Source organism: Ursus arctos, unplaced genomic scaffold (assembly GCF_023065955.2).
Source record: "Ursus arctos isolate Adak ecotype North America unplaced genomic scaffold, UrsArc2.0 scaffold_2, whole genome shotgun sequence".
Taxonomy (NCBI): domain Eukaryota; kingdom Metazoa; phylum Chordata; class Mammalia; order Carnivora; family Ursidae; genus Ursus; species Ursus arctos.
Genome location: NW_026622874.1, coordinates 25519636 through 25545238, shown reverse-complemented (window position 1 = coordinate 25545238; position 25603 = coordinate 25519636). Strand labels below are relative to the sequence as shown.

At 52.4% G+C, this 25603-nt stretch overlaps 2 protein-coding genes across 5 annotated transcripts in view; one reads left to right on the top strand and one right to left on the bottom strand.

Annotated features, from left to right (window-relative positions):
* Window positions 1-5886, top strand: part of KIAA1614 (KIAA1614 ortholog) — a 39228-nt gene extending 33342 nt beyond the window's left edge. Inside the window, exon 10 of one of the 3 annotated variants that reach the window (XM_057314992.1) lies at window positions 3006-5886. In XM_057314992.1, coding sequence (XP_057170975.1) covers window positions 3006-3199 — 194 coding nt within the window. In that variant the 3' untranslated portion in view covers window positions 3200-5886. Of the gene's footprint in view, window positions 1-852; window positions 2963-3005 lie in introns of those variants that run through there. The other 2 variants (XM_026509164.4, XM_048224960.2) reach the window with 2 other exon arrangements.
* Window positions 5887-11056: 5170 nt separating this feature from the next.
* STX6 (syntaxin 6) overlaps window positions 11057-25603 on the bottom strand; it is a 46646-nt gene continuing 32099 nt past the window's right edge. The window contains exons 6-8 of one of the 2 annotated variants that reach the window (XM_026509170.4): window positions 25203-25309; window positions 21108-21202; window positions 11057-16851 (exon numbers count right to left, since the gene is read on the bottom strand). In XM_026509170.4, coding sequence (XP_026364955.1) covers window positions 16775-16851; window positions 21108-21202; window positions 25203-25309 — 279 coding nt within the window. In that variant the 3' untranslated portion in view covers window positions 11057-16774. Of the gene's footprint in view, window positions 16852-21107; window positions 21203-23796; window positions 23842-25202; window positions 25310-25603 lie in introns of those variants that run through there. The other variant, XM_026509171.4, reaches the window with a different exon arrangement.

Sequence of the window (25603 nt, the reverse complement as noted above, 5' to 3'; positions counted from 1 at the left end):
TGATTTGCCCTTGGAACGGTGTCGCTGCCTGGCTGCCGACCGTGAACAGACGCCAGTGGGTCGAAGGGGGACCAGGGAGACCCACTGTGAAGCTATTTGGGTGGAAAGACTTGGCGGCGGTGGCCCGGGCCGGGAGGCAGTGGGGATGTGAGAAGTGCTTGCAGTCAGCTTGACTTGAAGGCAGTTTGACGCAGTTTGCTGACAGATTTTGTGTGAGCATGAGAGGAAGGGGACGGGTGTCTCCCCACTCTGGAGCTCAGAGGGGTACAGTGTCTGTCCTCACGGGGAGATGGCATTTGTGAACCTATAAGCTAGCGGGCTGTTAGCTACTCCACCTTTTCCTTCAGCTCCCCCTTTCCTCAGGTGAGGGGAGGCAAGCCTCCCCGAGGGGCAGAGAGTTGGGTGACAGGGCACGGTTTGTACTCCAGAGCCTCTGCTGGCTGTGTGACCTGAGCCGGTTACTTACCCTCTCTGAGCCTCAGTTCTCTCACCTGTAAACTGAAGATACTCAAACCTGCCTGTAGAGTTATAAGGAGCGTCCGGTGAGGTACGTGGGAAAGTGCTTGGCACTTTTCTTCCCTTCCCTCTTCACAAAGAGAATTTGTATTTGGGGGGCAGAACTCCGACAGGGACCACCGTGATCTGTAGCAGCCGTCCATGCGAGGTCACGCACAACTGGGCACTGTGCTCGGCCCTGCAGCCGCCCCCAAAGTCCCGCTGGCCGCTTTGCAGGCAGTCCGGAGTTGATGTCTGATGGGCAGGGGTCTCTAATGACCAAGGGCTCCTGGGGCTCTGCCCTCGCCTGCCCTCCAGGGCACCGGGTTGGTACGAGCTCTTCCCTGTCCTGCCCAGGTGGTGCCCTGCTCCTGCTGCTGCTGTTGGCCGTCCGATGTCCCGCAGAGGTACCTGGGCACACGGAACATGACTGGTGCTGGTGCCTCCTGGCCACAGACCTTCCTCCAGCAGCCAGGGGTCCCTTCTGCTGGGCCTCAGGGGGGCCGTGAGCTGGGGCTGGTCTGCATTCCTTGCTGAAACGTCAGGGTGCTGGCGGGAACTTGCTGGCGGTCACATCTGAGGCTCTACGAGCACATGAGCGCGGCAGGCCTCGCCTTCTGCTTCTGAGTACCACGGAGAGATCAGACATGCTTAACGGAGGCCATTTCCAGCAGACAATAAATACCTAACAACAGCAGTCTCCGCCATATTTTTGCCGTGACTTTCCGCTGTGGAGCCTGCCCCGGAGTCCCCCCAGGATGGCTGGCACGACATCGGTGTCCGGTCCAGCTCTGGCTACATGCTTCTGGGGTTTCTCGTGGCTCCCCACATGCATGTCCTGCTTACAGCAGCTGTTTCTGTAGATGCCACCCCTCCCCTCCTCACCTGCCCTCTCTCCATGCCGCCAGCATGCGGTCGGGGCGGGCAAGCGGCGAGAGCACCGGACTGGAGGGGTCGGAGACGGGCCAGGGGCTGGGAGGAAGGCCTCGCGCAGCTGAGACGGCCGGCATACCCCGTCAGGAGGGAGGCAGCCTGGCAGCAAGGGCTCGGCTTGGCCAAGAAGGCCCGGGAGAGAGTTCCATATGTCAGACCCACGAGAGGGATTGTGTCAGGAGGTTGGTTCTGCTAGACTCAGAGCTGGGAGGAGATTTCAGTGCCTTCAAACCCACATTTCAGAGGGTTGCTCTGGAAGGCTTGCGAGAAGCTGGGCTGAACAGAGCTCCTGTGGGGCTGGGGGGAGCAGAGGCAGGACGTCCCACGCTGGTCCAAGTGTGTTGAAGGCCTTCAGGCCTGAGACCGAGATACCAGAGGAGAGGCCCTCTCAGGCCCTTTCTAAGGAAAGGCCTGGGCTGGGGAGCCGTGAGGGCGTTTAAGGTGGTGCTGAGCGGCCCCCCTGCATTCTGCAGGTGTTGCCAGCTGCACACCGTCCTCACCCTGGCCTTGTGCTCTCAGATCACCTGTGTTCGCTCATCGTGGGGGCGGGGTGGCGCCCAGCTTTCCCTGTAAGAGCCTTCACTCTCTTTGCTGAAGGGGAGTCTGGAAGGTTTTCAGAGGAAGTTGAGGTGAGAGGGGTCCCTCCGCAGGACTCGCCTGCACTGTGTGGCCAGGAGCATCCTGGGGAACTCAGGCTAGCCATCCCCAAGGCCCCACAGAGCCTGCTCCACTGATGCGGGTTCCCCAATCAGACCCAGGGAAAGGGAAAGAAGTAGGCTCTGCCCAGGCTCACTCTGCACCTAAGAGACCCAGGGGAGGCCACACTGGCCAGGAAGGGCCTTCTTAGGGGCAGTGTGGGGGACAAAGTGTGTGTGAATAAGGGACAAGTGAGCCACCATGGCTTTAAATAGGGGTGGGATTTTTGTGTTTCCTGGGCTTTTGCCCAGATGCCTCCAAATCCCCGTGAGGAACCACCTCTGAGGAAGATTGAGGCCAGGGCTGGTCCTAATAGTAATATGAAGCAAACCGGGTTTGGATTTGAGCTCAGCCATGTGCATTACTCCAGTGATACCTTCCCACCGCTCCAACTACTTGAAGACAGCAACGGGGTCATATCTGTGAATCCCACCCAGTGGCAGGCATGAAGTAGGGCTTTTTCTTAATTTTTAAACACCAGTTTCCTTCCTATTCTACAATCAAAGCTCATCTCAGAAAAGGATAAGATTACCTCATTCACCCAGGGGTATGCACGAATAAAAACAGCTCGAAGCATTATTTGCTTAAAGCATTCTTTTATTAAAGCATTATTTGTACAGCTTTTTAAAAGAGAGAAATGAAGTGATACCATGAGGACAGGCCACTGTATCTATGTAGAAAGCCAGTTATCGTTGGGAGGTGGAACAATGAGGGTGTGTGTGTGTGTGGGTGGGTGTGGGTGCACATGCATGGAGCAGTGGCCTATATGAATACTTGCTCCCCGACCCCCCCCCGCCCTAAACAGCGTCCACCTGGTCAGCCTCCCACAGAGCTGCAGTCTCTGGATTTCATGTGTTCAATTGTTCTGTTTTCCTTTGCAGGGTTCTACGTGCAGGAGATGGCTGATGCGAGCATGGCCAAGCTGTACTCGGGGCTGCTGGGGGTAGGGGATGAGATCCTCGAGGTGAATGGGGCCAAGGTTGCAGGGCTGGGCTTGGCTCACATTAAGGAGCTCCTGGCCCATGCAGAGAGCTTGTCGGTCCGGGTGCTGAGGCAGAGGCCTGTCCCTCGGTGACCAAGGGCTGCTTTTGCCCTCACTGTCAGAAGCCCTGACCTGCCCCAGGAAGGACGGCTGGAAATGCACTGCACAAAGCTGCTTCGTGGACCAAAACAGATCACGGTGGCATGTAATCCCTTAGGCTGTGGCGGGGCTTCTGGGATTGGCTGTATAGGGTGAGGGCAGGATGGTGTGTTTTGTTTAAGGATGTTAATTTATGCCAAAGTGGGGAAAGAAAACATGGATCTCCTTCCGCGCCGGAAGTGGTGGCAATATCTTTCGGTACATTTGTCGGCAGGAGGAGGAGAGAGATTCTCCACACTCCAGAACCAAAGAAAGTGCTTGGCCATATTGGCCTTGAGCCTGCTTTTAAAGTCTCATGTCTTCCATGTCCCATTCGACACCTTTGCTCTTTTTCTGGAAATGGGCAAAGTGTCCTAGCGTAACAGCCTTACAGCCATTGGCCATATATTCCAAACAAAAAATTGGAACATGTGGTCTGGCGTGAGAACATCTGGGAGATGTTATCTGGTAGCCAGAATATTAAGAATCTCTGGGAAATTTTTGTGATATATAAAGTTGAAGGGGAAAAAAAATGAACCCAAGACCAATGTCAGGGAAGTGCAGCCGTGGCCAGTGGGTCTGGCCCACCCCTCCCCCATTCCCCTGCCCTCTGCCTCTGCCCGGGACGAGGCTGGCGCTGGGGGAAGGGCCTGCCTTCTCCGGTGGAGTATGGGTAGAGCCTGCAGCTGTGCCAGGCTGTCCCCAGCCACCAGCTCTCTGCCCAGACTCCTTGGTGGCACCTGCAGGTGGGTCGGCAGGGAGGGCAATGACAGGGTACAGGCAGGGGGATGGACTGTCCACCCGGGTGCTTCCCAGCTCTAGGCCCAAAGGGTTGGGACTCTCTGGGAGTGGATGGCCATGTGTCAGTCTTAAATTATTAAAAAGCAAAGCTGAAGCTTCTCTCACTCGGAGTCGCTAAATTCTGGGCTGGGTGCTCACTTGACTTTGAATGGCCGAGAGCATGGGCCTGGGATGGGGGAAGAGGGAGGGAGGACACGGGCACAGCAGTGAGCTGTTTTGGGCCTGCCAGAGCGGAAGGCCGGGACAGTCACCTGGGGTTGGGGTGACAGCCAGGGTAGATGCAGAAGCCTCCAGAGACAGCCCTTTGGCTGGGAGAGGAGCCGTGGGCAAGGTGCATTTCTGAACGGAAGACAGAATGGAGCTAGGGGCTTTGGGTAGGTGATCCTGGGGCCGGTCGGGGGGGCATGCAGAGGGCAGCTTGAAGGCTGCTGTAGAACTTGTAAAACACACAGCCTTCACTAAAATGAGTGTCATAGCAGCTTCCAGTGGGCAAGGTCACTGAAAGGCACGTGTGGCCTGAGGGAAAGGTGATGGGGCAGGAGGCAGGCAGTGCTGCAGAGTGTGTAGTGGTGTTCTCCAGTTCCAGGCCTTACCTGCCGGAGCCCGTTGAAACCCCTCTTTACTGCCCCCTGGAGGCGAGGGCGGGACTGGGAGACTGAGCCGCCTGGGGTGGGGAACGTGGGAGGTTTGGGAGGAGCCAGCAGGTGAACAGGGGAGGCAGTGGGAACAAGCGTTTGGGCCTGCAGGGTGTGAAGAGGGTGCTGGGACATCTCAGAGAGCACCCTGGGCCCCCAAAACTTGGGAATGGCCCCATGTCAGAAACTACAGTCGTGGGGAAACAGTGGCAGCTCCTTCTCTGGCCTTGAGGTCATGAAGTTCCCATGTTGGATTAAAGCTTCTGGGGCAAAGGCACCTCTGTTTTCCCTGGATGGTGATCATGGATAATATGCCCTTCCGGCTCCAACTGGAAAGAGAAGAAGGGGGCTTCAGCTGGGACAAGGCCAGGAAAGTTCTCTGAGGAATCCTGAGCATCTGCTTCTATTACCCCCCCCCCCGGGGGGGGAGGCAGGGCCAGGCTCTCCACACATCTCATTTAGTCCTTAAAAAACGGACCTGCCTGGTATTCTGTGTGTCTTATCTTCCTTTACACAGATGGCGATCCTTGACACAATGACAGGGCCCTCAGACCTGGTGTCTCTGACTCAGGGCCCACTCCTGCTGCTGCCCCTCCCACATCCCAGAAAAAGGCTTGACAGAGGGGAGTAGACACTCTGGACTGTGTGGGCAGTAGACCTGCAGTTCTTGAGTAGAGTGGTGCCAGGGTCCCTGACTTGTGTGGGTGGGACACCTGTCCAACCGTCCCCATCTGCTCTGCCCCAGGAACTCCTCGCCAGGTTGGCCCTGTGTCACCCGCACAACCATCAGAATGCTCCTAGTGTATTAACTAGGAGCCAGGCCCAAGACAGGAGCTCGAGGGGATGAGAAGGTCAGGCTCAAGTGGCCACAGTCTAGGGGAGACGCAAACCTTAGGAGGCAGCCTGGCAGGGGCAGCCTGGGGTAGGTCAGCCATCGCGGAGGAGGGAGGCTTACCGACAAGGGGCACCCACGCAGGGTTTGTAACATGAGTAGGAACTTACAGGAAGGATGAGGAAAAGGACAAATAAACAGCCTGTGCGAAGGTGTGGCTTTTTCCGTTTCTAACCTACAGCCCCACGCCCACCCCAGGGCACGCTGTTGGTATTCTGTGCCCGGCATCTCGCCACAGACGGCAGGCGGCCCACGGAGGGACTACACAGAACAGCAAGTGGCAGGACAATATCCTTAGGGTGACAGGTGGGGGTGGGGAGCAGGGTGAGCAGCAGAAGCCGTGGGGCGCGCGCGGGCCTGCGAGGGACGGGCCGTCGTGGGCCGGCCGCGCTGCCACCGTCGCTTCCTCAGGGCGCCTCTTCTCGGGGGCGAGGGGCCGGCGGGAGGCCAGAGCCCATCTCCACGCAGCGCGCGGCCGGCGCCGGGGGACCTGGGAGGGGGGACCGAAGTCGGTCGCGGGCGAGCGACCAGGAGGCGACTGTGCTCGGGCACCCGCCCCGCGCCCTCCCCGCCGGGTTCTCTGCTCAGAGCGCGGGTCGCGGGCAAGTCCCGACCGGCGGCAAGGGGCGGCCCCGCGGGGACCCGCAGTTCGCAGGTGGCGCCCTTCCTGCTCTGTCGCGCGCCTCCCGCCCTCCCGCCGCCGTCGCCGCGCTGTCCTTCCAGGCCTCGGCGGGGGCCGGGGCTGCGGGCGCACTGGTTACAGCCGCAGGATGGCTGCAGCCGGGTTTGCCAGAAGCTCGGGGCGCGTGGAGGGGGGGCGGTTAGACGCCCCCAGCCCCCAACAGACGTAGGACACCTTACTGGCCTCAGGAGGCCGGGAAGAGGCTGCCCCCCCCCCCCGACTTTGCTTTCGAGGGACGCACGGCTGGGAGGGCGGGGGTGGGGGGCGGAAAGCCCGGAGGACTGCATGGTGACCGCGCCTGGCTGGATGCAGCTGGCGGGCGGGATGGGAGGTGACTCAGGACCCAAACGCATGGGGGTGGCACAGGAATGGGGACCCGGTGCGCGCAGTGTCCCGAGTCTCAGACTGGATAGAGAAACCGATTTTTGGAAATCAAGGTTAATTGAAGGGGTGCAGTCGCTGTGCCATCTCCCAGCCTGCTCTGTCTGCTCCTCAAATACTCCAGAGCTCTCCTGGGGACATCAAGGATTCAATTCTGAATCCTTCCAGTAACTCTTCGAGGGAGGGAATACTTACCTCGGGTTACAAACTAGGGGCCAGAGATTCAGGGTAAATTACTTATCTATTCAAGGTCATTTGAATAACTAGCGGAGGCTGGATTTGAACCCAGCCCTCCGCAACTGCCAGCCTTCCCGAGTCCTCCCTCCTGGGACCCTGTGGGGCTCACCTCATCCGGGAAGCCCTCCAGCACCCATCCTGGCCCTCATAGATGGCAGGGTGCAAAGGTGGCCCAGGGCTCCCTGCTGGGCCCACCCTGCCGCTGACCTTCACCAGGGCGGGCTGAGGGATTTGCTTCAGTTTTCCTTCGGGGAACTGGCATTGGTGCTCCCACCTCCCCGCAGGGGGCGGGAGGAAGGAGGGGGGGCAGATCACTTCTCAGAACAGTGTTTCGGAAATGCAGTCGTAACCCACTCGTGGGTCACAAAATCTATTTTGTGAGTTGAGACAAACATTAAAAAAAATGTATCAGTGCTTTGCACAAGGCAAGCGTAGGTTTTGTTTGAGAACCGCCTCTTCCAGGGGAGTGGGGGTGGGGGCGGGGTGTCCTGAGTTGTAATTTAAAGGGTCATTAAGACCCTGCTCCAGAGGGCACAGAAACACGCCTTTGGGGCTAAAGCTGGGGGAGGCTGCCTCTGGCCTCTGCCTCCAATACCCCACACTCCACAGGTGGACCTTTTGGGGTGGCGCCCTGAGTCAGGAGGCTGTGGAAACGTTCCTGGGCTGAGTGTGCCTGGCCCCCGAGGAAAGGGGCATTCTTGATCCTACACCCTTGTTGCTGAGAGGCCCGTGTCCCAGCGGCAGGGTATAATGATGTGACTGGACTTCCTGCTCCTCCAAACAGGCGTGGGTGCAGTGGGATTCCCTGGTGGGTATTTGTCAGCAGGAACTCGGGCCCTTGCTGGAACATCCTTCCCCTCGTCCACCTTGGACTCCCTGGTAACCTTCAGAAATGTCAGAGGTGCGTGTCCTGGGAATCATTCCAGGACACCTGCATGCTGACTTTGGCCCCCTTTCCTTAGCTCCCATATAATCAAGTACAAGTGCTCTTTACTCTGGCTCTTTTCAAATAGAATTTCTTGCTTATCCTCCACCAAACTCACCTGGCAACAACTGGACTTCCCTCGTCCATCTGCTCAACCCATTTCCCACCCCAAATCCCCAGGCTGGTTCTGGAGCTATTCAAAAGGCCCTGCTGTCACCGGATCCCCTTCCTTCCCCCCCCGCCCCGCCCCCCACCCATCCTCTCTGAAGTTTCCCTCCTTCCCATAGAGCCAGAGCACCTGCTTAGAAATGGCAACAGCCCTCCTTGGCAAGAAGCGCTGCCCCGCTTTCTCAGGCTGTGGGCTTGGCCAGGTCGGAGTCCTGGGCCCCGAGGAAGGGGCTGCTGGCATTGGCTCTGAATCTCTGCCCACGGAGCCAGGCTGTAACAGCTGCCCTGCCAGGCCTGGAGGACATCCGGGGCTCTCCTGTGGCTGCCTGGCTGCCCGCTGGGCCTGCCTTTGTCTTGTCCTTCTGCAATCTGGGCTTAGGCCCCAACTCGCAGTGTGGGGCTGTCCTTAGGGGTCTGGCCAGGTGCCAGGTACTGGGGAGAGGCCTGCCCTGCCCTTGGGATGCCTGTGTCCCCAGGGTGGAGACAGCTACAGCTATGAAAAGAGACAAACCAGTGTGCCAAGGGCTACAATGGAAGCCCGAGGCAGGAGGCCCCACTCCACCTGGTGGGCAGAAAGCTTCCCAGAAGAGCCAGCCATGGGCTCACCAGCCTCCATCCAAGCTCTGTGTTAGCTCAGGAGCAAGGGAACGCTGGCAGCCGCGGGCGCTCACGGCGGCGTTCAGACGCCACAGCGTTGCTTCTCACCCTGGGCTCCTCAGCTTGCGTCTCCAGGCTTTTCTGAGTTTATATGATGAGTTTGGCTCACTTACTTTTTGCACATTTTCAGCCAAATAAAAGCTCCAAAACATCTTATCGGCAAGGCTAACCTGCTTGAGGTCCTTGATGAGTAGACTTCTCGAACTCTACAGTGGGCCTCTAGGATTGGAGACGTGGTCAAGTCCAAGGCACCTGGTGTCCAGGTTTCACCTTCGGCACTCCTAGCTCGCGCTTCAACCCACCGCTGACTCGCACTACAGCTCTTCCGGTTCCTTGTCCTCGCCTCGGCTTTGCCGCTCCTCCAGTTGGAAAGACGGCTTCGTGAGATGCTTGCCACCCTTCAAATCTGAATGGTGCCTTTTTTGTCTGAAGGGAGGCTGGCCTCATAAGGGTCCAAACGCATTCTGACTACCACTTCCTCACAGAACCCTGGGGCAAATTCTTAATTGCTCCATGCCTTTTTTCAGGTATAAAGTGGGCCCCGACAGGATTTCCCTCATGGGGTTGTGGGACTTAAATGAAGACAGAAATTTCACTCCTCATCGTGTCCCGGATGCCTTGGTCAAAGACCTGCCAGCCCATCAGATTCTCATCAAGTGTGAGCTAGGAGTCTCAGCTGCTAATTAGATATAAAATTTGAGAAATGTTTTCCTATGAGTTGATGACCCCTTCCCAAAGGCTGGCCAATCTTTTTTTTTTTTTTAAAGATTTTATTTATTTATTTGACAGAGATAGAGACAGCCAGCGAGAGAGGGAACACAAGCAGGGGGAGTGGGAGAGGAAGAAGCAGGCTCCCAGCGGAGGAGCCTGATGTGGGGCTCGATCCCAGAACTCCGGGATCACGCCCTGAGCCGAAGGCAGACGCTTAACCGCTGTGCCACCCAGGCGCCCCCAGGCTGGCCAATCTTAGTGGGAACTTTTGTGAAAGCAGACAGGATGCATCGAATGGTGCGGTGAGGAAAGGGAGTATCATTACAGAGGTCAGAAAGGTTGGATTTGGATTTCTCACATCCAAGCTTCTGGAACACATCACTGGCTGAGAGGTATATTGGTGGGGATGTTTGCGCTCAGGCTCTGCCTGCATTTGCACCAAATGGAGGCGCCCCTGATAATGGAACTATCAGTGTCACCTGGGCAGAAGGTGTTTCTGGGCAAGTGACACCCCAGCGGTGCCAAGGATCACGGTTTGTAGATCAGTTTATGGACTGTGCAACATTGCGGCAGTACGCGCAAGCCTTCCCTTCCTGCGAGTTTCATTTCTGCCTCAGGTCTGCTCTTGTATCGTCAGTGAGTTTTATGTAAGATTTGTAGCCAGTGGGGACCTTTTGAAAGACAGCAAATCGTTCTTTTGCTGCACAGCAGAGCCGCCAGTGGGGTCAAGGTGCTGGCCGGCCCAGAACCCTCAGCCTTGTAGCTGCCTGCCTTTCCCTTGTCCACACCACACAGTCCACGTTTCCTCGGGCTGGGGTGGGGCTGATTTGCTTTTACCAGGGGGCACACAAAACCAGTTCTTCCTCCTAAATCCCTTCCTCCTCAAATATTAACTAGACCTCTCAAAATAAGCCCTCATCCCTCCAGCAAGGCTGGTTATAGGTTGGTTTGCGTTAATCCTCCTCCCTGTTACATTTGGGGAAGTCAAGCTGGGGCCTGACGAAGGACTGATGTCCCAATTTCTGTGCTAGGTACTGGGGGCGTAGTAAGTGGCTCTGCCTCTCATCAGCTGTGTGACCTTCAGAAATTACTTGTGTCCCAGCTTCCTCATCTGCACATCCGAGATAGTATGAGCTGAGGACACTTCACTATTTCATACAGCCGTTTTAACAATCATCAACATTAGCACAGACGAAGTACCTAGAACGGTGCCAGGCACATAGAAGGTGTTCAGTTAATAGGAGTGAGGATGACGACAAATGGAATGATGAAGGTCCGTGTCCTTAAGGAGCTTCTGTAGCCTCGTCACCTTGTCCCACACAGAACTGAAGGCAGGTTCTTTCAACTGCCAACTGGGATGGCCAATATTCTTGCTGGCCATCACTTCGGTGGCGGGGGGGGGGGGCGGAATAAAAGACTCAGGTCTGTTTGTGCTCTTGTTTCTCTGCTCCCCACACACTCCTTGTCCCAACTGAAACTGTGCTGTACATAGTGTGGTTATTTTGGGGTTTAGTAATTCATGTGACTTGCCCAGCCAAAGAAAGCACAATTTATAATTCAGATCTTCCAACTGCCACACACTTTCCCCACCGCAGGCGTACGCACATGTCTGTGTTTATGGGGGGGGGCAGAAGGAGGGCACTGTGTGTAGGGATGAAAGGAAAGAAAAACAAAGACAAAAACAAAACCAACAGAACTTAAAAACAACAACCCAAGACAAAGGTTCATGGTCTCTCCATTTCTCTTTTAATACTGAACAGTATTCTTTGTACAGCTGTAACACGATTTCAAGAGCAGAAGTAAGAAACATTACTGATAGACTTCAGGGTGTAAAAATACCACTTTGAAAGACGGCTAGTTGAGATTTTTCTTACACAAGTATTTTTAAAAAGTTTTCAAGTGTATAGTGTCATCAGTTTGTTTAATGTCAGGATTACACGCAAAGCTGTGGAAGAGGTTTTATTATGCAGGGATGGCTTACTGTAGCCTAAATTCCACGATGCAGTAGCAGTGATTCTGAAACTGGGCGTCAGAACCCCCTTGGAGGGCTTGTGAACTCCCCAGAGTTTGTGACTCAGCAGGGCTGAGGGGGGCCTGAGAACCTGCATTTCCTGCAAACTCGGGGGGTGATGCCGCCCTGGCTAGGCCCACACCACACTTGGAGACCTGGCCTGCAGAAAAAGCAAGAATGCATCTACCTGTGGCGAGAGGCGTAAACTGACACCAGGACCACCGGGTTCCTCTACTGGGGACTGGGGTGCGGGGCGGGGTGGGGGGGGCACCATCTGGAAATCCCCCAGGCATTTGCAATTCTAATTTTTGATCTCACTTCTTTAGTTTGTACCTTCTCCTTATTTAAAAATGAAACACTGTAGGTTGTTTATCCTTCGACGAAAAATACAATGCTTTAGTCCTGCGAGTACGGCCACGTATCACACACTGGATTTTTTTCATTACACTAATTTCTGATTACAAATGAGCCAGTGAAAGCATATTTTTCCACTTATAAAAAACGAATCCACAATCATTTATAGCTTGCTGTCTTTGGCCCCTTCCTGGCTTCCAGGCCACCCTCACCCAGGGCATTCTCCCAGCCTGGGTCAAGCTAGGACGGAGCCACGTCAAGCTTACAAGCAAGTTCCAGTAACTTATTCTAGTGGGGGACACCTGGCTGGCCTCTCCCCGCCCTCCACGGGTAGGACTCGGATGTCTGCCTCTCCCAGGGCGGATTTTACCTACAGGGCTGCAATTCCCACTGAGGAGCAGGGTCTCAGCTAAAACCTACTTTCTGCAGTGCAGAAAGAACGGTGCGCGTGGTCTCAGGCCAGGGCTGACCGAACGCCCGGCTCCTGTGGAGCGCCGGGCTGCCACCAGGGGGTGCACAAAGCCCCAGAGCTTTGCTCAGTGAACAATGAGGCTGGGTGGTCTTAGTTCTAACACCCCCCAGATAATCGAGTGGCTTTTGGGTTCAAGAACTCATAAACTTGAAAAAAAAAAAAAAAAAGGATAAAATACACTTTCTCATAGGTCCATGCCAAGCAGCCAGGCAGGTGACGGGGACAATCACCCTCTCAGCACAGTTCCCGTCTACACAGCCTTGGGGAAGGGCATTTCTGGACAAAGGTCACATGGGAAGGAAAACAGCACCAACACATTAGCTTATGTCCCAGGGAAACCAATTTCTTTCTCTTTCTTCCCCACCTCGCCACACACCTGTATCGGTAGAGACTAGAACAGAATGAAGAACTCCCGCCTTAGGTAGAGGCAGCAAGACGGCCAAGGACCCTCGGGAGCCTTCAGAGCTTCAGTGTCTGTCCAAAAGCAAACAACGCCAAATGGCTGGGGTGGGGGGTGCGCACGGCAGGTCACAGTGACCAGCCTACCTTGTGACGTTGCCAAGGTCACTTGCTGCCGACCGTGCACGCGCTCCCTGGGGCCAAGTCCAGAACGCTGCGCAGCCCATGACCCCCGCGTCTATTGGGGGAGCTGTGCTCGGCTCATCTCTGAAACAAGAGCTGAGTGAACCTCTCTTGGAGGTTCACCGCACTGCTCTTCTAGTCTGTCCCAACGGCTGTTCTACTCAGAACTGTCTTGATTTTCTGGACCCGGCACCCGACGGCAGCTTCGCAGAGAGGAACCACGGTGAGGCCGGTGTCCACGCCTCCGTACAAGGACTGGCGCGGGCCTGGCGAGAGTAAGACCTCGCTTTAAGCGCAAGCATGGCTGTGAAGGCCGGGAGCCGGGCAAGGGCAGCCGGACAGACCAGCCTGGTGACGCAGCTGCCCCCCACTCAGAAGCAGAGGCCCCGGGAGAAGCCCGCTGCTGCGCCCCCGCCGTCTTCCCGCACGGACTCTGGTCGGGGACGGCGCCGCACGTCAGAGGGCCTGGAAGTCTGCGGGCCCCCCGGTTTCACCTCTCTCTGCTCTTGATGGAGTAAGAACATGTTTTTCGAAAACGTTATTCTTAAAAAACCTGGGAGGGAAAGAAATGCCAGCGAGAGGAAGACAAAGAGCGAGGCGGTGTGAGCCGTGCTTTACAACTTCCGCTTCCGGGGCCGGTCCCCTGCGGCTCGGCTTCCAAGTTCACCGCGCAGCTCGAGGTGAAGCCGGCAGTCCAAGCCCAGGGCGCTGAAAAGCAGCTCCTCCGTATAACTCGGTTCCTACATCTTCAAACGCTATGAATTCTCTAGAAAGGTAACAGTCTCACTTTATAGCCGGGGAAATTACCAAAAGAAAGATCTTGGCTCTGCCACCTTCACTTACAGAAGGTAAAACGCTTCACAGAGACAGATTTCTGTTGGAGTTAGACTAGATTTCTCTTCACAGCCCTGCATCTCACGAGGTGAGAAGGAGTGGGAGTTGCCAAGTGGTTGGCTACCAGACCCATCAGTCTGTTTAACTCTGGCTAAAAGCAGAGAATAATGGGCAAGCGACCAAGTTTCTCCCCCTTCGGCTCTGGCGTGAAGATCCTGGTGTAACACCCACGCTGCGACTTCCAATTACCGCGCGCGGCGGGCACCCAGAGCGAGGCGCGCGTGCAGCCCACACAAAGGCAAGATGAGAGATCAGGACTGAAAACTAAAGGTATTTCAGTTTTCCAGCTGGATCCCCACTCTGGCAAACTCTCTCAATGCCTCTCAATGGTTCATTCCCCCAATCTACCCCCAAATCAGCTGATTAGAAAAAGTTCTTCCAATAAGCCGACAAACGTAAGCCGATCTCTCTTCTATCCATCACGTTCTGCCAGTTCCTTAGACATGATAAGCATGTGCCGAGGCGCAGAGGCTGCAGGAACAAGCCCATATGCTACAGGATGTGCCTCTGAGCAGGGCAGAGGGTCACCAGGGTCTACTTCTCTCCCCATTTTATGGGCAGGGGGACCACGGAGGTGCCCCGAAAGCCTGGCAGTGTTAGGATCGCAGATGAGGAAACATTTGTCCTCAAAAATCAACCTACGCCCCTGGCTGGTTCCCTCGGACTGCCCCAGTTTGCCTTCTGAGCGGGCACAAGGGGTCTGACCCAGGATCACGCCCCTGGGCCAGGAGCTCTGCTGGGGGCGGAGCCGGCGCGGACCATTCCAGTAAGAGGCTGCCTGTCAAAAAGCAGTTCCTTCGAGGCGCAGGCGCGGAGACAGTGGCACCCGCGGGGAGAAGGCCGGCACTGCTTGTATACTGAAGTAAACTCCTAAATAATTCCCCAGATTCACCGAGAGTCTGGTCTACAATAGCCACTGTTTAGCAAACACTTGAAATTAAGTGAGGTCATCATGCCGATTCCAAATCTATCCAGACATTAAGTCTCTGGGTCACAACACTTGCCGCCCCCACCCTCCCCACCCCCGACTTCAGGGAAGCATCTTACTCATAAACGACCAGGCCGTTCCGTTCCCAACAAGCCCCACGGACACACACGACAGTTGTGCAGGGCACAGTAAACCTGGGAATAGCAGAATAGCATGGCTTTGAAATGGCATGATCGTATAGGTCAATATAGGTCATTAGGCTGCCGGCTGCCTCTTGTAATGCGGAGTGTGGATTACAGTACTGAGACAAGGTCCCCATTTACTGTGAACAAAGGCCTGTACATTTTAATGCAAATCTAAGGACCATCCCTGTTCTAAGTTTAGAGAAGACTATTTGAATGAATCTCAAAACTTGTGAAACAAATAATCTAGTACCCTACGTCTGAAGCCCTTTGTAGTAATCTTTTTTTGCTAATTTTTTTGCTAGTTTTTTTGCTAATTTGAAAAAAATAACTTATATATCAAATAGAGTTAAGTGTAAACGTGGATGTCAACCACCCTTAGTTTTACAAATCTGCTTTTAGCTTTTGTCAAGAGGCAGATTTCCTTACCTATCATGATCCTAACCATGAGAAAATACCCTTCTTTAAAAAATTGTTACAAATATTTATTAAAAAGTGCAATTCATAAGTCAGCTGGGCGAGTACATCATTGCAAATCACAAAAAAAGGGGGGGGAAAGCCCAAAGCAAGTAAACAACAAAAAACCCCCCAAGAAATAGACGAAACATGAAAAAAAGGAAAAAGAAAAAAGTTTGCTGAGGAATGGGCCCCAACAGATGAGGAAACAGGAAGTCAAAGCTAGAGCTCTATCCAGACGTTGCTGTGCTTTCCGAGTGCAGGAGGCAGTGGGGAGAGCGTGGCCGCTGCCCCGGGCTCCGGGTCAGCTGCCACTTCAACATTGGTGACGGCATCGGGGAGGTTACAAAAATATCCTACAGACGCCAGGACGCTGGAGGCGTTTAAAAAGTAATCGGAAGCTTGAAGTTTAGCATCTCAGCAGTTTCAGCTACTAAAACTCAATTAAAGCATCCGTTCTTTAAATTTGGATTGGCTCAGTTATTTGAATGGGTAATGAAAAACTGAGTTGTCATCTTAGGGGAAAAAAAAAACCCCACCCAAGTGCACCTACCCATTCTTGCCATTACTCACAGGGTAAGAGAAGTCCGGTCCAGAACTAGCCTTTTTGGTCATTACGGTTTCTGAGTGAGCGTGGCTGCATTGCCAATGTACTAAGCACCCCACCCCACCCCCACCCCCCATGCAGAGTCCACAGGGATGACCTAACCAGCCACCTGAATCCAGACCATCCAAGTGGGCGGCTGAGCTGCGCAGCAGCCATACAGGTAAGGGGCGTCCGAAAAATACGAGTTGCACCGGGATAGCCACATGAATTCGGCAAGGCTCTGACCTCCGGCAACCTCACCCACCCTTCCCTCAGCTGTGCAAACCCTGGGTCCTGCTGCCCTCTCCTCCCTTCGGTTCAAGCCACTAGCTGTTGGCACCTCCAAAGCCTAGTGCTTCCCATTATTTTCCATTAGGTATTTCTACCACAGAATAATGAGCCTGGAAAACAATTTTATCCCAGCACTTATCCCTGAAAAATGGATCACTGCGTTTTCTGTCACAAACTGCTCCTGGGCCTTTCGTCCCCATTAGCAACCAGCTCTCGGGGGCCACGGGCCGCTGCTGCAATGGGAAATGAGACCTGCCCGGAGCCCGCACTCCCGACGGCGCTCTCTGGGACGGGACAGCGGCGGCTGTCTGAGCCGGGGGAAGGTCTGGCTGGGGGAAAGAGCTGCCCAAGATGGGTGGAATGACAACAGCAAGCGCTGGTTGAGCTGCAAACTTCTCTGGATTCCTCAGAGGCTGTCCTGGGGGCCTGAGGCCCCGGGGGCGAAGCAGTGGCGAGCCGTCCTCAGAACAGGACAGGTGGCGCCAGGAGCGCACAGTCGTATGCTTCCTCTTCCCAGCGGCCCCGCCAGCGCTGGGTCGGAGCAGCTGTCTCAGTGGTGGGGTCACAAGGAGGGAAGTCAGTGCAGGCTGTGTTTTCCAGAGAGGAGTGTAAGGAGACGGCAACATTGGGGTGCTGCTTCCCGCCTCCCCTGGGGTTCGTGCGCAGGAGCCACGCCGGGCCACCGTCACAGCACTAAGAAGAAGACGAGGACAACCAGCAGGACCACAAAGAGGACGGCTATGGCACACCACTGGCGCCGGTCTGGAAGGCAGGACACAAGGGTTAGCACTCATGACTCCGCGGTCCCCAAGGTACAGTCACGGAGAAGCCCTGAAGCCGAGAGGGGACAGAATGTGCGCATGACTGGCGCACAGAGGCTCCGGAGCTGCCCGGGGGGCCGGGTATCCCGGCCTGCACTGCGTGTGTGGCCACGGCTCCTGAAACGGGCCTCCTGTAAGTACAAGCTTTGCAGCTCAAGCCTTTCATTAAAATCTGTGGCTCTCGGCTTGCTGCTGGTGGGTACCATGTCCCTGGAAAGGTGCTGGTATCGGCGTTCCAGGTCCAAGCCCGCTGGCTTTCATCCCCCACCGAAGTCAGATCATTTCATTCAACAATAATCACGCCCTTTGCTCAGTGAGAGCTATGGGAGGATGGAGAGGGGAAAAAAGCGCCTGCTGGTCACCTCAGGAAACGAAGAGCTGAAAAAGCAAGCTCTGGGGAGCAAGAGCACGATCAGCAGGACCCCACACCCAGTCAGGAAAGAAGAAAGATCACTTCGCCAGGAACTTACACAGCCTACCTGTCAGTGGAAGCGGAATGTCTTCTCTGGACTTTCCGCCCTACCGACACCTGAGGACCAGCACCGGAAGCACAGTGGCCAGAGTCCATCTGAATGGCCGAGAGCTAGGAGGCTCAAGGGGCAGGAGGGCCCACACCAGTCCCAGGGCAGCCCAAGCTGCACCCACAACCCTGACTGCGGGCCCTCACGCTGCACAGGGACTGCCTGGCGGGGCTTTGTGCGAGTGAACACGGAATCCCTCACATGCTCTGGGCCAGGCCGGCCGTGTGGCCCAGGATGCTGCCACTGCCAGGATGCCTCCTTGACTCATGTCGGTGTAGAAAGAACACGCGGTCTTTCCGTAGACGAGTCCTGCGTTTTCCACAAAGGGTCAGACTGATAGAACAGAATTTCACTGGCCTATGAAAATGCAGTTCAACGGCTAGAAATGATCACTCCGTTTAAACAGAGCTATAAAGGTATGCTGATGCATCGAAAGTTTACTGGAAAGCCTGCAGACTGGGGCACCCCGTAGCTATTGAGACTCACATTATAGAAAGGTCTGGATCTAGGTAAACAGACTGCCAAACTTTCTACAAAGCAGTGCTAAGTCCACACACCAAGCACTTAAATTATTTAAATCTTATGGAGAACAAAATCTTAGAACCGGCCAAGAGACTGCCGCCAACGGACAGTAAGCCAAGCAAGTACCTTCTTAGTGGCCGTCACCTTGTTCTACTTCAGTTGTGTCAGAAACTCACTGTGATGAGGGCAAAGACCCCAAGTCTGTCACGTCCTTATCTCAACAGGGACTAGTCCAATGGGCATGGGAGGCCGACTCGGCCTACCCAGATAATATTTTCAATCTGTTTATTGCTTCACTGGCCAGGAAAACATAAGTGTCTAGCATTTTTTCATCTATTTAAAAATGTTTACAATAATTTAAAAAGACATTAAAATGTCAGTATTCTTCCAGGACAAAACAGTCAAGGTAACTGCTCTGTAACCACCCCCCCAGCCTCATACAGATCCCTGCCCCTCCCTCCACCCTGCCATTCTCAAGCCCAGATTCCCAATATTGAACCAGTTTTCCACTTTTTGGCTTTCCATCAGTCACCACCCAATCCCCTCCCACCTCCGATCACTGGCTCTTCCACAACGGCATTAGACAGGGGGTTTCCGTCGAGAAGTTGGTCACACAAGCCAGCACAACCCAGGAACGCCCTTTTAAAGCCATCTTCCTCGGCAGTGCTAAGCTCGAAGCACGAACCAGGTAACCTCTGGGAGCTGCTCCCCAGCTGACTTCTCCCCAGAAGGGTGCGTACTGACCACAAAGGCTCCTGTGCTCTCAAGTGAAAAACCTAACCAGCTCAGCAAGGTCAAGACCTGCCTCAAAAAGTCAGATGGGAACAAAGGGAATTCCAATGGCAGGTTTTTTCCCCCCCTTCCAGTATATTTTTCTTCCCCAGAGAGAAAAGATAAACAACAGAATTTTGGAAAACGAGGGGAAGAAAACCTCCATACCCACTCAGAAGAACACACTTTCCTTGGGTCACTCGAAAAGGCAGGTGTGACATCCTGGCTGCTCTCTTCCGTGGAGCCGCCAGCCACAGGGAGGGGGCAGGCGCCCTCCTCTCCAGAACTGTGCGGTGCGCGCTCAGTGACCTCCTCACCGAACTTCAGTGTGTCTTAATATACTTTAAGAACAGATTAAAAGGTAGTGAACTTGCCCAAAAGTTATGGAGGAGAACAGAGACAAATACAAACTGCCTCGTTGTCAGACTGAAGCCAGCACCATCGTGCGGGAGGCCCTGAGCGAGCTTTCTTTTGAGAGAGAGCAAAGATTAAAATGAAAACCCCAGGCAAGCTGTCCAAACTGAAGGGCCTTTCAGGCTGAATGCTCTGTTTCCTGGCTCTTTTTCTTAGACAAACATAATTGAAGGCCCCACTTTGCTCCCCAAACTTTTCTTTCAGGATAAAGTAGAATAAAGCATAAGTAAGACTCAGTGCTATTTATACACACTGAACGGCTTATCACAATGCAAGTACTTTTCTAAATTATTCATCCCCGGAATGCTGAGAAACAAAGACACAGTGCATCTTTGTTCTTTGCTCTTCCCCAAACAACACTGGGGCTGAAGTAGCTACTTGACTTTGTGACTAATACATACACTAGTGAGAGGCCTGGTGTTTCAGCTGGTTATATAATACTTCATTAATTTTTTTTTTTTTTTAAGTAGAGAGGTGAAGGTGGGAGAGGAGAGACCACAGAGGAATACGGAAGGCGGCTTTGCAAACCTTACTCTGAAGTGTGTGAGAGAAGAACTAAGCTGGTGTCTGCTTCAGGCAATGACTTGCTGGAAGCATAAAGGTATTTGTCCCCGGAGAGAGAGAAGGAAGGAAGTCTGGCTGTGAGCTTCCCTCTGTTTAGGATTGAACAGGTCCTTTGTCCCGTAGGGCCATATTCTGCCTTACTATTTTTTTAAAACACATATTACTAAATACTAATATATGGGAGACACTGTTAGACACTTGTACATTAATTACTATTATTTCATTTAATCTTCACAATGATCTTGAGAGGAAGGCATCAACCTTTTTTTTTTTTTTTAACAGGTAAGAAGCTGAGCCCCAGACAACTGTTCTAGAACTTGACTATGAGTTGAAGTGCTGGAACCCAAATATACATTTGTATTTAAGTTTCAGCTCAAAAGGCTGAACTATTAGATCCCGTAACACAGACCTGATGGGAGGAAACCCAAAGAACGACCTGTGTCAAGAAATAGGGGAGGTTCCAGGGGAAGCTGGGTGCTCTGGTTCAAGAATACCTACATCACCTCAAGGAGCAGCTCAGGTCCTCCCTTCACCAAGTCACCCCCAACAACTAAAGGAAAAAGGAGATACTGGATTTTCTTTGATTTAAAATATATTATTTCTGGGGCGCCTGGGTGGCTCAGTTAGTTAAGCGTCTGCCTTCGGCTCAGGTCATGATCCCAGGGTCCTGGGATCCAGCCCTGCATTGGGTTCCCTGCTCAGCAGGGAGTCTGCTTCTCCCGGTGCCTCTCCCCCCTGCTTGTGCTCTCTCGCTCACTTGCGCTCTCTCTCTCAAATAAATAAATAAAATCTTAAAAATAAAATAAAACACATTATTTCTAATGTACTAGGGGAGGTGGGTTGTTGCAATAAAAAAAAAAAACAGAGTCACTGGAACGTATCTTCCTACACAGTGGCTGATCTGAAACCTGTTACTTCTTCATCCCCATCTTGGTGCAAAGCTTCTGGAGTATTTCACTGCAGATTTCAATGAGAACAATTTAAATTAGATCTGTAAGGCCATCTTATTCTGAAACGGTAGGAGTTTCTCAATAAAAGATAGTCCAGGAGAAACAGTAACTGGCTTCTTAATCACTGTTTTATAATAAGTTCCCTACTTCGGCAAGGAAATAGAAAAACTAAAATTAAATAAGAAAGGATTTTCTAACTGCAAAGAGAGTTGATCCGCCAGGAGAAAAGCCACCCACACCAGCAGCCTTGTGCAGCGTGGGAACACAAAGACCACTTCTCCAGTGCAGGCCACAAGCGGCAGACAGGCCCGTGTTACCAGTCTCCCTTCTCTGACCAGAAAGCAGAACCCAAAATGCGCCACAGGACAGATTGGAAGGCACACACCTATCAGAACCCCGTAGACTGTGTTTCTAGAATTAAGTAGGAATTCTTAAGCTTTAAATACCATACATACCACTGGTCATGTGAGATACTTTTGCAAGTTTCTTCATCACATTGTCCAGCCGAGACTGAGTGCTCTCCAGCTCATGAGAAAAATCATCCAACATACTAGAAAGAGAAGCAGACACAGAAGGGTAGCTGGTCAGCACAAAGTCTTGGCAATGCATTGGCCATGGAATGATAACATGATCTACAGCTCAGTTTTAGCAAACCCAAAACAGGTTACTTTGGGATTCAAGTCCCCAATCTATTATCCAAAATCCTTAGCACAAGATATGTTTTTGATTTCAGAATTTTAGGGAATTTTAAAAAGTACTAGGTTACATGTGCTGTATATTAGTCAACACCCTCAAGCAGGTCTGGGGCAGCGTCATAATCAAACATGGTAATATTTCTGCAGAGAAAACTATGAGGAATTATGGTTGCAGTCAGTTCAGGTCAGGTTTTTTGTAGTAGGAGCTTGCTGAAAACTTTTTTTTTTTAAGATTTTTTAGCGCGGGGCGTCTGGGTGGCTCAGTCATTAAGTGTCTGCCTTCGGTTCAGGGCGTGATCCCGGCGTTCTGGGATCGAGCCCCGCATCAAGCTCCACTGCTGGGAGCCTGCTTCTTCCTCTCCCACTCCCCCCGCCTGTGTTCCCTCTCTCGCAGGCAGTCTCCCTGTCAAATAAGTAAATAAAATCTTTTAAAAAAAATAAATATTAAAGATTTTTTAGCGCTTTCTAGACTTTAGAATCGTATACCAGGCAAGCATGGACCTGACTATATAAGAACACAAGTCAGGGGCAGTGCAGCATACGAGAAGGAAGACAAGTGAAGCCCGACAACCAGGCTCTGCCACTTGCTTACCTTGTGACCTTGACAAAGCACCCCACTTTGGCACTGTGTCCACGTCTGTAAAATGGGGTAGCTCCCCTGCTGGGGTCTTGTGGGCACCAGGTCATAACACAAAGCGCTTTATGGCAATAGGAGTTACACTTTAATCATATAATAATCTCCTTTAATGTGCTCTGTGCTTTGTCATAGAGCTGGGAGGCCCTGGGACTGACACTCCTGACCGTGCACGCTCGTCTATACCCACAGAGAGGTCTGTGTCTGCCTGCTAAGAGAAGCCGCTCTAGGAATCGAATACTATGTGCTGTCCAAGCTGCAGCTGGAAAACACCGAAATACTCTTATTCCAGCGGTGTTCATTTCATAAATGACTCAACATTCCAGACTTTTCAACTTGGGGTTAACATATGATTATCCCGAGTATGGAACCTAACATACCAATTAGTACCAGAGGTCTTATTAAAAAGGCTTTATTACACTGACAGCATCAACGGAAGCTAGAAACGACTGGGCTGGGTCTGTGCCCACACGAGGCACCTGACCGCCTGCAGGACTCGGGGCAACCAACTCCTCATTAAGTCGATTATTCAATAAACTCCATGTTGACAACTAAATAAACAGATCTTTGTCCCATACCTGAAATTTCAAATTAACACATTATTAGCTCATCTAAGATCCTGGTAGCATCTTGGCCTGCAGCTGCAGACCTACCCAGACAGGGCCAAATACTGAAAAACAAGAGGCACCTTTGTATGCTGGGCATGACTTTTCCTACCGAGGACAAAAAGGCCAGTCACCCAACCTCCAGCTCAAGGACACCCACAAAACTAGGTTTCTAGCCCAGCTCTAGCTAACTCGTGCTGTCCAAAAGAAGCAGACTGTGAGTTCGATATGCTATTTAATATTTGCTAGTAGCCACATTTAAAACAAAAAGATGAAATTTTAATAATCTGTTTTATTTGGCCTAATATATCCCAAATATTATCATTCCAACATGTAATTAATATTAAAAAAATCACTCACAGCTACTTTACATTTTTTTTTCATAGGAAGTCTTCAAAATCTGGTGTGCATTTATACTCAGGGCACATCTCTATTCAGACTGACCACATTTTATGTATTCACTGGCCACAGCTGCCAGTGGTCACCAGTGCTGGATAACACAGGTCAAAGTCCAAGACCCAGGTGCTTTCTTTTTAGTTTATTATTTTTACCACAGTGAGACACAGTTTAAAGAGCTAAACAGCGTGTTCAGGCTTTTTATAAAACAAACCACGGCTGTTTCCCGTCCCCTGGGACAATTGCTGCCAACCCCTCCCACTATTCCCTGGGTGCCTTCTCTATGTGTTCAACGAACACGCTCACACCAGAAATCCTGTCCTACTGGCTCTATTCTAAAAAAGCTAGGATTTAGCCCTGCTCCCACCTCCTTCCCCATCTCTGCATCCATCCCACTTCTCTTCCCCCTTCCTTGCAGTTTGATTATGTCGCAACCTGATGAGCGCCCTTCGGGACTCACACTATGGCGAGTGAATGCTCTCCCCCTGCCGGTGGCCCAGGGCGGGAAATGTGCTTGCTCCTTGGCGCCCCCCCCCCCCCCCCAGCTGGTGGAGGATTCAGCTTTCTCCGGTCTGTTGAGCCAGTAACCATTCATTTTCCTACTTTCCAGGACCCAAAATGTTATGGTTACTGCTTCTTATTTCATGTTCTATGTCCCCATAGGTCTTATGCCAGTTTTTAAAAAAGATCCCTCTGCTAGTGCCCTAGTGGGCTCTAAGGAAGAAGCCTAGGGCTCTAGCGAAGGAGCGAGAAAAAGGGTGTGTTCGGTGTGTGCAAGTAGCCATCTGTAACTGAAGGCTTCTCTATCACCTACCAAACCCCAGGGAGTCCAGGCAATTAGTCCTTTTCCATCCGCAAACTGAAATTTTAAGGGAAGAATGCATTTTAGACAGAAATTCAACATGCACGCCTAGATTCCCATTCTTCCAGCTTCCCCCCCGGTCTCCCTGCCTCCAGTCTTGCTCCACTGTTGTTTGTCATCTAAACCACAGCTAGATAGGTCTGCCCCAAAAGTAAACCTGTCCATGGCATTACTCCCAACACAACCTTCATGGTTTCCTATCACCCTCAGAGAGAAAGTCCTAACCCCTTGAAGGGGCTTCAAAGGCCTCCCTGCTCTGTTCTCGGCCTCGCAGTCTTGACTTCTGCAACCCTCCTCTACATACACCAGACCTTTCTGTCCCATGCACTCTCTCACTCTAACTCCTGGTCAACCCTCCCCTCACCGTCACCCCTTCCCCGGGCCACCTTCCACTCATCCTTCAGGTTCCAGTTCCACACATCTTCTCAGGGACCTGGGCTAAGTCAGGTCTGCAGCTTGAGCTGAGTGAGGGCTCTCAAGGACCCACACTCTGCCCCCTTACTTCTCTGCACCTCTTACTGACTTGCACTATTTGTAGAACGCCTGTTCTATGTAGTAACTGGTGAACTCTCTGATGGTAGAGACACAGTCTGTTTTGTTTGCTCCTCTATGGAAACCAGGGACCTCCCAGCAGAACAGATACCGAGTTTGAATTTCTGAAGAATGAATGTATAAGGCTGAACTCAAGACTGAGATAGGAGAGGTTCTGAAATATCCTAGTGGATGGTCTTATTTTTTCAGAAAGAAATTTGTAAAATGAAAGCATTTAAGAATGATACTTTTGGTGTCCGACTTCTGAGCACAAAAGGAGACTGTGCTGAAGGAAAACCAAATAAACCCAGTTATGTTTTCGTTTGCTTTGTTTTTACTTTTTGAGAGGGAAGATTTTTTGTATTAATTGAAGTTAATTTATGAACTTTTTTCCATTATGTTAAAGTTCAAGATGCAGAGCAAGAAGTTCTGTTCGATGGAGCAGAAGAGTCCTGGGATGACAGAGGGAAGTCAGCTCATGTCCTATCCTCTTCGGGACCCAAATCTCCAGGGAGGTTCCACAGCCCTGTCTCACGTGCCCATTCGTCACAACACTCTGAGAATCCGCTCAGAGGAATCTGTATCTGTTTTTGCAGGGTGTGAAAGTAATCATGCTAATAACTTTGCCCAAACCCTGTTGAAAATTTTATCTGCTAAATGTGCTTCTTTAGGGGAGGCTAGTCTGTAAGACAGAATAAAGATGCAGCGATAGAAGTAAAACAGCTTTTGGGTTTACTAGCCATAGAACTGTCAGGCTTTTTAGGGGTCTCGTGAGATGGCTTTGCCCCTCAATTTCACTGCAGCGCGAGGGGCGTGTCAGTACTCACACGGCCTGTTCCTCCAGCTCCCCTCCGATGCGCTGGGACATGTTCTTCAGCACCCCGATGCTGCCAGAGACCAGCTCCAACTGCTCATCCTGCTGTTCCACGATCAACTGGTGCCAGAGAAATGGGAAATAAGCAATTAAAATCCATCTTACCTGGTTCCAAGCCCAGTACTCTAGCAGCTGCTAGCTTCTTTGCCAACTTGGGACAATTCTCATTCAGAAGCAAAGCCCAGAAATCGAAGGACCAGACCATTGCCTCTGAGAACACGCTGCTCAAAAGGCTGGGCTGTCAAGCTACTGATACTTCCTGCTGATCCAACTTGTGAACAGTCAGCAGGCCCGGAAACCACCAAGAGCGATTTTCTCCGATTGGCTCAAGTCCAACAAGGGAACAAGGCAGGG